The sequence below is a fragment of the Danio aesculapii genome, chromosome 20, assembly GCF_903798145.1.
Source record: "Danio aesculapii chromosome 20, fDanAes4.1, whole genome shotgun sequence".
Taxonomy (NCBI): domain Eukaryota; kingdom Metazoa; phylum Chordata; class Actinopteri; order Cypriniformes; family Danionidae; genus Danio; species Danio aesculapii.
This window is the reverse complement of record NC_079454.1, coordinates 43,548,447-43,562,638: the sequence shown is the minus strand read 5'-3', so window position 1 is coordinate 43,562,638 and position 14,192 is coordinate 43,548,447. Positions and strand designations below refer to the sequence as shown.

The window sequence follows — 14,192 nt, the reverse complement described above, 5'->3', positions numbered from 1 at the left end:
CAAACATGACTCCATTACACTTGTCTTGTTTAGTGTTAGTTACTAGGTTACCAATACTACAGTCAGCTGCTCTAACAGCTTGATGGAAATGCACCTAATTAACATCACATTAAGATGGAAACCCAGCTTATGTCAGTGTAAGATGGCTGATTTCGAAATGTATTCGATACCTTAAACCATTCATGGGAAGTGAGTTTTTGCAGTTCAAGTCGACTCGTGTGCTTCAGCTGCAGACAGCCGTGAAAGAAATCGCAGCATTCTATGCAGACAGAAGAAAGAGATACATGTAATTATTAAGTTAATACATGCTTTTTAAAATGACATTCAAATTATCCTGCAAAACCATCTTTAGCTTAAGTGAAGATCTCACCTTTCGACAAGCCATGAATCGGCATGTGTTTGTCATTCATTTTGGGGATGTCACTTTTTCCTGGAAATCTGCAGAAAATGAGCAAGAACAGAACAATTCCAAGTGACCAGACTGTCGCTGGTTCCCCGCGGTATTTGCGATGCACCCAAAACTCAGGAGGGGCGAACTCTCTGGTGCCTGAAATACAATTTGTTCCCAAAAACAGAACAGAACAGATAAACAACAGCGAATGCTTCAAGAGTCACATTAAAAAAACTGACTTATCCTCATAGTTTCTTACAGCTTTGAAGGATAAACATACCTCTAAATTCTTCGTAAATGTCTTCAGTGAAGAGGTCCCCGCACCCGAAGTCAATCAGTTTGACCTCAAGGGTGTCCGGGTTAATCAGCAAGTTCTCCAGCTTGATATCGCGGTGAAGAACTCCACGCTGGCAGCATGTTTGGGCTGCAACTGTTGTCTGGAACATGATTTTCCGTAACTTGTCCTCTGGAAGGATGCCTATGTGCTTATTTATGAAATCATGCAAGCACACGCAGGGTATGGGCCGCTCTAGCACCATAAAGTAGCGATCAGCCTCCACCTTCCAGTCCAGAAGCTCGATAATTTCCTTGACCTTGGGCCCTTTATTGGCAAGAAAGTGCAGAGCAATCTCCAGTGGAAGTGGTTTGTCAAACCCATCCTAGAAGAAAGACAGTTGTGAAGATCATTTGGAAAAGTTATTTTCAGTAAACAAGTCCTGGACAAACTGTTGGCAATGTCTATCATAAAAACCATTTGTAGTCTATAGTTAATGTTAATATGACAAGAAAACCGTAAATGAGAGCAAAGAGCTCAGACTACTTACAACACTGATGAATCGCTTCTCCTTAAAATCGGACACTTTTACTGCCACCTGAAGGCCATCTCCTAAACGGGTCCCTTCATAAACGGTTCCACAGCCTCCTTCACCCAGCTCAGCTGCTATTTCATAGCACTTTGAGTTGATCTCTGTGAAAAGACAAAGAAGAGAAGTTGATAACAATCAGAAATCAGTAACAGTACTACAGTACCTCCATCTAAAACGTTTCCTCTTTTATTTATAAATTGAGATACTACACTGAATAGTTGTCCCTTTAAAACTTCATTAAAAAACTAATCAGTGTAAAATATTCAGCCTCACCTTAAAGGTATAGTTCACTCAAAAATGAACATTTACTCATTATTTGTGAGATTCTTTGTTCTCTTAAAGGGCACCTATGTTACCCCTTTTTTCAGATTTAATATAAGTCTTTTGTGTCTCCAGAATGTGTCTGTAAAGTTTCAGCTCAAAACACCCATCAGATATTTTATTATACCTTTTATAAGTTTCTAATTTATACCTTTTAGCATCAGGTTTTGTTGTACAGCGCCTTTAAGGCTAGTCCTCCACGCTCACCATTTATACGTGCCTTTCAGCGTGCCTTAATCTCCTCCCTCGGCCCCTCAGATAAGAGACAGACATAAAGGAAGCAGATCTCACGTAGCGTTTGTGAGAAATACTAAAGTAAGAACTTTACCAATGAGTATTTGATGCATTTGTTGTGGAGTTGTAACGATGAGTCACACACAATGTCTTTACAAAGTTCATGCACACACACAGATACACACACACAGACAGCGCACGCGTTTAGCTTTGCACTCTGTTTGCACGCAAATGTGACAGAATACAGGTTAATCTCCACTGCTGTAAGGATATCTGTTATGTTAATGTACAAAATAAACCTGATTTAACGTCCACAAACTGGGATTGAAACGTCTTCCTTTATAATTGTTCTGACACGCGGCTGTGCTGGTGAAGTAAAGCTGAAGTAAATTGCTGTAATTCATTACACACATGCTGTTTTAAAACATGTTAAACTTGTAAAACTCACTCTTGATCACATTTGATGATGATTGATGATCCTACCAAACTGAACAGATGTTTTATTCCCGGTTGCTTTGCGCACGTCCTGTCTTGTTGATATGATTATACGCGTTACTACGGAGACATGTTAATACGCAGCTGTCAATCAATTTGGTGGACGCGGGGACCGCACTGCCCTTTAAATAAAGAAGATATTTTGAAAGAACAGAAAACCTGTAACCACCGTCTTTCATATTGGGAAATACAAATACCATGAAAGGCTTTAGTTACAGGTTTCAAGCTTTCTTCAAAATATTTATTTTTATATTCAAAAGGAGAAAGAATCTTAAACCGGTTTGGAACTAGTAAAGTGTGAGTAAATGATGACAGGTCCAGCTTTGGGTGAACTATCCCTTTAAATATGAATACAGTGTATATTAAATCTTTATAAATAGGTACATTTTCAGCTATTCCTGAAGAAAATGCAAATTAAAGTCTGTTTAAAGCATAAAGCACCTTTAAAATATGCATGTGTGTTGGATGACTTTAGGGTCATGGGAGTAAACTTACCAATGATTTGTGTCTCTTTGTCCTCTGTCTGACAGGTTGCATCTTGAACAACGTCATCACAGGAGCCGGGCTCATCAGAGAAATCAAATAAAGGATTATCATCCCCACAGCCAGACTCAGCAGAGAAAAATTCCTCACTGTGAACACTGTCAGGCTCTACCAGTGGTAGTTCTTCACCGTGAACACTGTCAGGCTCTACCAGTGATGGTTCCTCACTGAGAACACTGTCAGGCTCTCCCAGTGATGGTTCTTCACCGTGAACACTGTCAGGCTCTACCAGTGGTAGTTCTTCACCGTGAACACTGTCAGGCTCTACCAGTGGTAGTTCTTCACCGTGAACACTGTCAGGCTCTACCAGTGATGGTTCCTCACTGTGAACACTGTCAGGCTCTCCCAGTGATGGTTCTTCACCGTGAACACTGTCAGGCTCTACCAGTGGTAGTTCTTCACCGTGAACACTGTCAGGCTCTACCAGTGATGGTTCTTCACCGTGAACACTGTCAGGCTCTACCAGTGGTAGTTCTTCACCGTGAACACTGTCAGGCTCTACCAGTGATGGTTCTTCACCGTTTACACTGTCAGGCTCTACCAGTGATGGTTGCTCACTGTGAACACTGACAGGCTCTAACAGTGATTGTTCTTCACTGTGAACACTGACAGGCTCTACCAGTGATGGTTCTTTACACCAGTCATCGATTTCTCGACCTAAAGAAAGGATCAAAATAAACAGGATATTAGTTTTTAGATTTAAAATTTTAGATTAAAATTCAGTTTATTTAATATTTATTAGGCATATTAATAAATGCTGTAAATTACAAAATGACTTTTTAGGTCAGTGTTTTGTACTTTTATTGGTTACAACAGGCGTGTCAAACTCAAATCTCATTAATTGAGGGTTTTTAATATTTTATGTCATATTTTTGGATAGCGATAATTAGACAATATTTTGAGTGTGATGTGTGCTTGTATTTGGCTGGTTTAGACATGTCATGGATTGACCTAAATAAAAACTTAAAACCCCCAGCAGGTGGAGACATGTCCTAATGTTTATTGTCTATTTTATAGTTTATTTTGTTTATATTTTATTGACTATTTAATTGATTTCTTTCTGAACTGCAAGTGTTAAGTTTCCCCAAAAAAGATTTTTTTGTTATTAATTACTCACTAGGCATGAGCTGGTATAAGATTCTGACGGTATAACCTTGGATAAAAATATCACGGTTTCAAGGTATCACGGTATCGTGGTATTGGGATTACTGCTCTAAAATATGTTCTTTTTAAATGTCTGGGTAAACTAAAACTTTTTTCCCCTTTAAAAACAATTAATTTTATTTTTTTGAAATATTTAAAATATTTTGAAGCAGTAAACATGTCAGGCTAAATAATGAAAATGAATCATTGACTTCTGCTGTCTTCATTAGTTTCAAAAACAGATTTGTTTTTACAATTTTAAACGGCATCTTTGGATATCTTTTCTGCTAGAGTTACTGTTGTCCTAAAAAAACAAACCAAAAAAAGTAAATAAAAAATCTTACACATACCTTAGAAACGATATTACAGAAAATTTTGCCGGGTTTATAATCTTGACTTTTCCAAACTGCGGTATACATTGAAAATCGGTTATTGTCCCATGCCTATTACTCATTACCTCATGTCGTTCCTAACCCAAACCTTTGTTTATCTTCAGAACACAATTTAAGATATTTTAGGTGAAATGATTTTGGTTTGAACGAGCTGTCTCTTGCTCTCTTTGGAGGATAAGGGAGCTCTCTGACCACCTAAAATATCTTAATTTCTGTTCTGAAGGTCTCGGGGTTTGGATTGAATTTTTTTGGTGAACTAAACCTTTAACTAAAGCAAAAAAATAAAAAAAGACAATCTTTATGTAATACGAAAAGATATTTGTGTGGCAAATGTTTGACACCCCTGTGGGTAAGCCAATACAATTATAACCAATTAACCATATTCAAAGCTAAAATAATACCAGTAAACTATAAATAACAGTAAACTTCAGTTCAGGAAAATAAGCCACGTTACATGGAATGGACATATGGTTTACCGTCACTGTTCCTCAAGGGTGGTACATCATGTTGGTCCTCTTCTTCAGCTTGACCTGAAACAGTGGCGTTGGTGTTTCTTTCTCTCAAGAAGAGAGCAATAACTCCGAGTACGGTAAATAACATGTTGGTTTAATTTCCGTACACTTAAAGATGAGAAATGTTAATATCCCTACAATAAATACTCAAATTTACTGTAAGTAAAGTTAGTTTATCAGAGTAAGCCTTAATAAACTGTACGCTATCAATTGACAGTATTCACAACGCAAATTACTCAGAGCAAACGTTGTACACCTTCTCGATAGCTGTCAAATTAAAGCAATGGCGAAATTTGGCCGAGTCTGCTGTTACGTCACGATCGAACTCGCATTCCAAACGTTCCACAGTTAGGTGGTATGTGATTGGTCAGTTTTGCGATGTGGGCGGAGCTTCTATCAGCCGCGGAAAAATGGCGTTTGTGTTTCCTTCACGGTTTTTGAAGCAAAATAAAATTAGTATTAATTTCCTTATGAATAATCATTACTGTGCGTAAACTTTGTTTGTTGTTCGCCAGTGTTTTTTTATTAGGGTCAATTAAAATCGTTCACAGGTAAGATATGTCTAATATTAACATCCATTTTGTACTTTAAATGTAAGACGTCGGCGGTAAACGCTTGTTTAACACATTAAAACACGAGATATGATCGTAAATATCAAATTAAATCACTTGATCTGCTCCTATCAAACCCCATTTACACTGTAAATACAGTTGCTGAGGTGACGGTTAACGATAATGCTGAGATTAATAAAATGGCGGCATGTGTTAATGCGCGAATAACGTTAATCAGATTCATTCAAATATAAGAACTAACGTTAGCTGTGTCTAAATCTGCTTACTCGGTAACTCATTTCACCAATACTTGTTCCAGCAAATAGGAAACAAAACGTGTGCGAATTTATGCACAGACTTTTTCTGCAAACTTACTGTTTGCCTTTATAAATTGCTTGTTCATTAATTTGATCAGTTATTTGACAAGAAAGACAGCAGTTATCGGCTTGGCGTTATTTTTAATTATATGTAATAATAAAGCAAATAAAACGACTAATTTAACACATTTATTGGTTAAAGCATAAAACATTAGTTTATTACCTATTAATAAGAATCTACACAGGTGTTTGAATTATGTAAATATTACTTTTGTGTGATTTCAGTCTCGAAATATGTGCTGGAGATTTGGTCGAAAGGTTTGCTGTAAGGTTTGTTATAAAATCTGAAAAGATTGACATCTTTTTACACTCTCTACACTTTTTTTTGTAAAATGTGCTGAAACAATATAGGGAATGAGAATACAAACTGGTTAAAAAAGGTACTTATCTAGTAAGAGTAGGACCACTCAGTGTCTATCTCTGCACATGTTTGAGTGTCTGTAAGTCATTTTAATAATACTAAACATGGCTGTTCTTGGTTTACTAGGAAGCAGAGGAAAATACATGGAGATGGAGAATATGATGCGACTGAGAGAAGAACAAACCTTCAAGTAGTGCAAGTATGAAGAGCTGATTCTTGCATGTTTGTTAACGAATGTTTCTAAATATTCACTGCAGAGATCATGATGTGGATTAAAATGGTCATGATATGATTAATTTTAATTTAATATGTTCCTAGGTGTGCACATAAATGTATTTTTGGCTCAAAAACTTATTGAGCGCAGCATAGATGAGTATATCCCCTTTGAAAAGTATACATTTCTAATCAGTTTCTTATTAACACATTAAACAGGTAATATAAGAGTATGCTCACAACATATATGGGATAATAAAATAATACACTCAAATTCAACAATGTATTTAAAAAATAATTGCACCCTACATTATTTAATCTAAATCTATTATTTTGTATGCATGGCGTCCATGAATGTTTCTGTTAATTGTATTCAATGTTTTCTCTTTACACATTTAATGGGGAGCACTCATTCATTATATTATTTTATTAAAATAGCTCCAGTTTTGCCAATAAAACAGATTTGCAGAAGTATCTACATTTATATAATCAATATAAAACAATCATTCACAGTTAATCAGCAGTCTGAGATGTTTTAACCGTCTGTTTATTTCTGATGCTGGGATTCTCCTGATGTTTGACACAAATGAGCTGTTCAAAGTTTCTCTCTTTGTTCTGTTTTTTAGCAGACTCAAGCTTATGGAGAACATTAGAAACTGGACACATATACCACATCCACAGTAGACATCTTCAGTGATTTTCACCGCTTGTATTTATTTACAGAGGAAATGAAGGTAAAAAAACAACTATTATTCATCTTAGAGTGTTCTTGATAAACATTAATGGATGGAACAAAATCAATGCTTGAAGTATTGAAATAAAAAGCTCGTCGAACAGCACTAACTGAAAAAAATAATACATTGAATTAACAACTGCTTACATTTGAATGAATTGAATTGCCGGGGTTTGTAATTTTAGGTCCTGAAATTTAACACAGCTGTTGATGTAAGCTGTGAATATTTTAATTCAAAACACAATTTCATATTTAATTTCAATACTTTATATTTAACTTCCAGATTTAACCTCTAAAATATTCAGTTCTGTTTAAAAATACGAAGTATAATATTCAAAAGGGATTTTCTGTTAATTTTATTTTAGTTCAAAAATTCACTTCCATAAACTCTGGCTCAAATCTGGCTGTTAAAATTCAACATTACAGTACATCTGGGAGCTGCAGGAAACACAATAGAGTGAAGGAACTATGACGTTACCTTGTAAGCTAATCAGCTGCTAACATAAAACTGCTTCCCTAGATAAAATCCCTATAGGATTTTCCCATAGGCTTTTCGAAGACTGCAAATATTACGCTCTTTGTTTAAACATAGTTCATTGCACTTACACGTTTTGTCTAACCGGACAATCCTCACACGAAAATACAACTTTTAGGAAGAACTGAAAAGCTAACATTGGGCAATAAATGGACTACAGTGCCTTCGGGAAGCTCGCCTGTGACGTCAGCACCGCCCTGCTACAGACAACTGTTCAAGCTCATTTTTTTAGAAATATGGTCAATGACAAAGATTTACTCTCTCGAATTATTATATTATAATCCACACTATATATTATAAACAAATAAATATGCAAAAACACATCTGTATACAGTAGACCTACGTGTGTTTTGGATAGTTTTTACATGGGAAATACATTTTGTTTTGCTTTACGGTTGTTGTAAAAGTTTTAAAACTGTATGTATAAATGTGCCTACATAGTATTACTATAAGACTTAATAAGTATATCGTTTGCGTGCATACAGCCCGCTTACCTTAGTAACAGACGACAGAAATGACACGCGAGGGACAAGTCTAAATGTCTGCAAGTTCCATCACGGACACAGAACAACATTCAATATTGTTTTTTTTTTTTTGTCACGAAGTACAGCGAAAAGCAGCCCATACAGTCACATATGCTATACATTTTAAGGAGGAGTGTAAATGTTGCAGTTATGACAGAGTTAAATGTGTTCAGATGAAGAAAAAACGACGACAAATCAACTGATCATGTTAAAGTGGCAGTTACCGTGTGTATTTTTGTTACATGTCTATTCACACGTTTGTATAACTGAGACCATAATATCCATAATGTCGTTAATTTAAAATCACTGATGAACAAATTAATCTGTCTTGACAGTCTTTACAAGTGAAGGTATTATCTACACACAATATGAATTCCCAATTAGAAAAATTCAACAAACTATAAAATACTATTCATGAAAATACTTAAATCACAGACAAATCCAAATGTCCAACGCAAGCGAGCTGCGTTTCAGACCAGTTCAGCTTGATGTACAGTTGAAGTCAGAATTATTAGCCCCCCTTTGAATTTTTTTTATTTTTTAAATATTTCCCAAATGATGATTGACAGAACAAAGAAATTTTCACAGTATGTCTGATAATAGTTTTTTCTTCTGGAGAAAGTCTGATTTGTTTTATTTTGGCTAGAATAAAAGCAGTTTTAAATTTTTTAAAAAACATTTTAAGGTCAAAATGATTAGCCTCTTTAAGCTATATATATATATATTTTTGATAATCTACAGAACAAACCATCATTAAACAATAACTTGCCTAATTACCCTAACCTGCCTAGTTAACCTAATTAACCTAGTTAAGCCTTTAAATGTCACTTTAAGCTGTATAGAAGTGTCTTGAAAAATATCTAGTCAAATATTATTTACTGTCATCTTGACAAAGATAAAATAAATCAGTTATTAGATATGAGTTATTAAAACTATTATGTTTAGAAATGTGTTAAGAAAATCTCTCTGTTAAACAGAAATAGGGGAAAAAATAAACAAGGGGGCTAATAATTCAATGGGGCTATTAATTCTGACTTCAACTGTGTATGTCTCCGACACTGTCTGTAGTCCCATTCAGCAACTTGATAGGAGATGTCTTTTTAAAGAAGCGTAACCGATTTAAAAAAAGCAAGAGTGTGATGTAACTGATGTGTTTTATGTCGTAGAATAAAACGTGAAAGTATCTTGAGTTTGTGTTGGCCACGATCCTTATTTACGTGATTTAACCGTAATCCGATTCAAAATACCACTGACTTTGGGACGAGGGAACCGGAACTGCTAAAACGCTAACTCACTTCTGGGTTTTTCATACAAATTGACGTCATAGTTCCTTTACTCTATAGGTTGCAGATAGAGGATTCAGTAGATTGCAGATTGCTTCTTCACCAGCAGGTGGAGATGGACCAATTTAAGATTTTTAAAAGGTCAGGGAAAAGGCCATTAACAGCACAAAAGTAGCATTTAATATTGATCTCAATGTCTTGGACATTATAAGTAGGCTAATAAAAGGATTATGAGTAGGCCTAAAATGAGTAAATTATGTTTTGGACATTTATATTTGCCCCAATGTAATGAAAGCCAGCTGGTGATCTTATATACCTCCTCAGATCTCAAGAGGTGGTCCAGCATCTTTCGCCTCCTCGTAGAGCGTTTCCCGTTCTGTATCGCAGGTTCACCCCTGCTCGGACTGGTGGGGTTACATCAAGATAAATTTTCTTTTGACAAATAACAACATATGTCCTAGAGGTAACATTTATTATTATTATTGACTGCTATAAAGAATGTAAAAGACATAAAGAGAAACATGAAAATTATAATAAAAAACACAATGCCAGCGGTAAGGACAATTAATGAATGTTACAAAAAACAGTTCTCTTGGAATTGTTGGACGTAGAGTGTTCAGGTATAATTTTACAGTATGGATGGGATGTGTAATTTAAAATAATTTAACACAACAGAATGCATTAAAGGAGCGTCCTCATCACCGTCTGATATGGCATAACCATTGAGGGGTTATTAATATTAGGCTATAAAGTGTTTGCATTCGTATCGCCTTTTAACAGTTAAACGTACATAGGCAAGCCAAGATTTGATGCAGCAACCCATCACTGGGAAACATCCATACACACTCATTCACACACTCATTCACACACTCATTCATTACGGACAATTTTAGCTTACCCAATTTACCTATAGTGCATGTCTTTGGACTCAGCCGAGTCTCGAACCAGCGACCTTCTTGCTGTGAGGTAATTGTGCTACTCACTGCGCCACCGTGATTATTATTATTATTATTATTATTATTATTGAACAATTTTTGGTACATGTACTTATATAAGTCATCCCGTTAGTGATTGTACAGTTTAATACAATACAATTTAAACCTGGAAGTTAAATATGAAGTATTGAAATTAAATATGAAATTGTGTTTTGAGTTGAAATATTCCCAGCTTACATCAACAGCTGTGTTCAATTTCAGGACCTAAAATTACAAACCCTGGCAATTCAATTCATTCAAATGTAAGCAGTTGTTAATTCAATGTATCATTTTTTTCCAGTTAGTGCTGTTCGACGAGCTTTTTATTTCAATACTTTCAGCATTGATTTTTGTTCCATACGTTAAAGCATTTGACTTTATTAACACTCCTGATATCTTTAACTGTGGCTTATAATATGAGTACACACATCAAATCAAAAATCGAAAAAAGATTTTTTGTATTTCCATTGCTATGACTGAACTATGACTAAAATTACGAGTTGTAACAAGTGATTATTTGAGTTACTGTTGCCTTTCTATTAGCTGGAACCAGTCTGGCCATTTTCCTCTGACCTTTTGCATCAACAAGGCATTTGCGCCCACAGAACTGCCGCTCACTAGATATTTTCTCTTTTTCTGACCATTTTCTGTAAACACTAGAGATGGTTGTGTGTGAAAATCCCAGTAGATCAGCAGTTTCTGAAATACTCAGACTAGCCCATCTGGCATCAACAACCATGCTATGTTCAAAGTCACTTAAATCATCTTTCTTCCTCATTCTGATGCTCGGTTTGAACTGCAGCAGATTGTCTTGGCCATTTCTACATGCCTAAATATATTGGGCTGCTGCCATGTGATTGGCTGATTAAAAATGTGCATTAACGAGCAGTACCTAATAAAGTGGCCGGTGAGTGAATGTTAAGGTAAATTTGATTTCTCATGACATGATCTCTTTAAGTGATGCCAAGCAGTAAATATTTTTCCATCCAAAGATGCAAATTAGATTTATGTGCTAAACTAGAATATCGTATCCGGAAGGGCATCCACTGCGTAAAACATATGCCAGAAAAGTTGGCGATTCCTTCCGCCTTGTTAACCTGATAATTCAGGGACAAAGGCAGAGGAAAATGAATTAATGAAAGGATTAAGTTAACTTAATTTTTTTGTGTTGTGACAACAAGGAATTGTGTGGAGCCCAGAATTTGTTCTCAGATGTTAAAAATTCCATCACATGTATGCTTGTACATCAAACACCTTCAGCTCAGTAACGTTAAACCCAGCTAATCTTTGTTAAATCTACAAACGTTGTCATTTTTTGTTCCTGAATGCTCTCATTCGAAACACACAGTAATCAGCAGTAATCAGCCTTTAAAAAATAGAAGAAATACTTATTTTTGACAAATGTGACTTTATTTTAAACTTTAGTACAAAATTCATAATTGTCATCAGTTGTGAGGCTTGTCGCCCCAGACTAATGTCAGTTTTTGTTTGTGTTCAGCTCAGCACCACCTTGAAGATGGGCAGTTTCCAGTGGCACCACATGGAGGAACGGACCTCGCCACCTATATATACAGGGTTTGGAATTATCACTAACCATAAACTACAACTACACACAAAATCAAATTAGGAAATGAAGACGAAACACAATAAATGCCCTGGGTCTTTTAAAGGTATGAGACAGTTGGGGGTACAGATGCTCAGGTCTGAAGAGGTAAAAATCCCAAACTACTCTGTTGACGGAATTTGGCTTATGTGACATGATTTAAAAGACAATAAAGAGATTATGAAGAAATTTAAATGAATAAAAAACAGGACACAACTTCAGGTGCTCTGGTTTCCCCCATAGTCAAAAGACATGGGCTGTAGGTGAATTGAATAAAACTAAATTGACCGTAGTGTATGAGTGTGCGTGTGAATGAGAGAGTGTGTGGGTGTTTCCCAGTACTGGGTTGTGATTTATCAAGTAAGAGTAGGAGCACTCGGGTGTATCTCTACACATGTGTTTGTAAGTTATTTTAATAATAATATTAAACATGGCTGTTCTTTTATTAGGATGCAGAGGAAATATGGAGAATGTGATGAGGCTGAGAGAAGAACAAACCTCCAAGTACCACAAATATGTAGAGAGCAGATTTTTGCATGTTTGTTATCGGATGTTTCTGTATGTTTACTGATCATGATATGATTGATTTTATTTTAATTTGTTCCTAGGTGTTCACATAAACATTTTTTTTGACTCAAAAACGTATAGTGCCCAGCATAAATGAGTAAATCCCCTTGAAGAATTACGAATTTCTAATCAGTTTCTAATTAAATAATGAGCATGTGTATCGGTGGCAGCCGGATTGAAACTAGAGATGCACCGATACCACTTTTACACTTTTACAAACCGATACGAGTATGAGTATTTTAATTTGTGTACTCGCCAATACCGAGCACCGATACTTCACAGATTTGGTTTCAATTAATTTATTTGTTAATTATTTTTTTTTGTGCCTATAGCAAGGATGAACACAAAATCTTTAACAGAAGGCTGTTCCAAACCAAAAATATACACACATTGTTGATAACCCTGCAAATCCATAGACCTTATCTTATCATAAAACCCTGTTATGCGCGATTCTTTCATATTTACGAGTCCTGCCTTTTGATCCACGGTCAGGTAATCAAAAAGTCGGGTACTTGATAATTAACTATGGGTGGGTCGCGGATAGATAGATCAATAGCTATAAATACGCAATGCAATCTCTCATTTTAAAAATCACGCGACCATCATCTCACAATGTTTATTAATAAATAATCTTATTTTTATTAAAACAGAAGTAATTTAGCAATGCTGCACCATTGACAAGCCAACTGCAGAAACAAAGCAACCATCGCGGCATCCGCAGTGATAATTATTTCCAAAGTTCAGCTGTGCCTTTTTGCACTTGATTATTATGCGTTTTATGTTTAAAAATCAATAATGAATAGGCCTACAATAATGTATCCTGTGTGTGTGTGCGTCTTTTATTACGGAAGCCACTTTCTTTCAAAACCGAGAGTTGCTTCATCTGTCTGGCAATATCTTAATTCGCTTTTAATCGAATGATAAGTTAATTTAGATGAGCCAATATTAAAAAATTGCAGTAAAGTAATTGTGACATGCCGCCACACATCGAATCTGAGGTCTGATCTCATCTCTCTCTCTCTCGCTGTCAACCAGACATCGATACAGACGCCACACAAGTCAAGTCGCAAAATGGAGGCTGGTACTAGCTGACAGAATAGCTGAAGCCTTTGCGAAATCTGCCAAATACAGCACTGAAATTAACAGGCATAAATGTCTTTGAGCCAAAAAATCTGTAGGATACAGTAGGTGAGAGTTCAAAGTGGCTATTACCGCCGTGGCTTATACCGCCGCCGTTTGAAATAAATGCTGCTCTGTTTTTAGTGTAAGACCGCAGTTTGTGAAAAAGCCGCCAGGGGGCGCAAAGGGACGGGATGCGAACGGAAAGAAATAGCCTTTACAGCAGCTTTAAATATGCTACTGTGCTTGTAAATGATATTAAACAATAGGTCAAAGCATTATAAGTCCTTCATTAATCATTTAAAATTTGTTAACACACTTTATTGTAAACTTTTTAAGTGCAAAGAGGACTCGTTTTGGAATTGAAGAAATAAAAGACAACTAACATGAAAGCACAAACATTCAGTACAATAAGTAGTCTTAAATAAATAAATAAAGCAGTCTTTTAGCCTGCT

At 35.8% G+C, this 14,192-nt stretch overlaps 1 protein-coding gene across 1 annotated transcript; it reads right to left on the bottom strand.

The window, feature by feature from the left end:
* Positions 1-97: 97 nt before the first annotated feature.
* Positions 98-4,985, bottom strand: LOC130213604 (uncharacterized). Its single transcript, XM_056445339.1, has 6 exons — positions 4,862-4,985; positions 2,803-3,507; positions 1,216-1,358; positions 672-1,050; positions 371-547; positions 98-259 (listed from the first exon to the last, which is right to left on the bottom strand). Exons 1-6 carry the CDS (start codon positions 4,983-4,985, stop codon positions 105-107), a joined length of 1,683 nt encoding a protein of 560 aa, XP_056301314.1. The 3' UTR covers positions 98-104.
* Between the last annotated feature and the right edge of the window lie 9,207 nt (positions 4,986-14,192).

Coding starts and splice junctions, on each gene's coding strand:
- LOC130213604 (XM_056445339.1), bottom strand. CDS start 4,985: ATGTTATTTACCGTACTCGGAGTTATTGCTCTCTTCTTGAGAGAAAGA. Junction 1,359..2,802: donor CAAAGAGACACAAATCATTG/GTAAGTTTACTC, acceptor GTCTTTTCACAG/AGATCAACTCAAAGTGCTAT. Junction 260..370: donor GATTCATGGCTTGTCGAAAG/GTGAGATCTTCA, acceptor CTGTCTGCATAG/AATGCTGCGATTTCTTTCAC.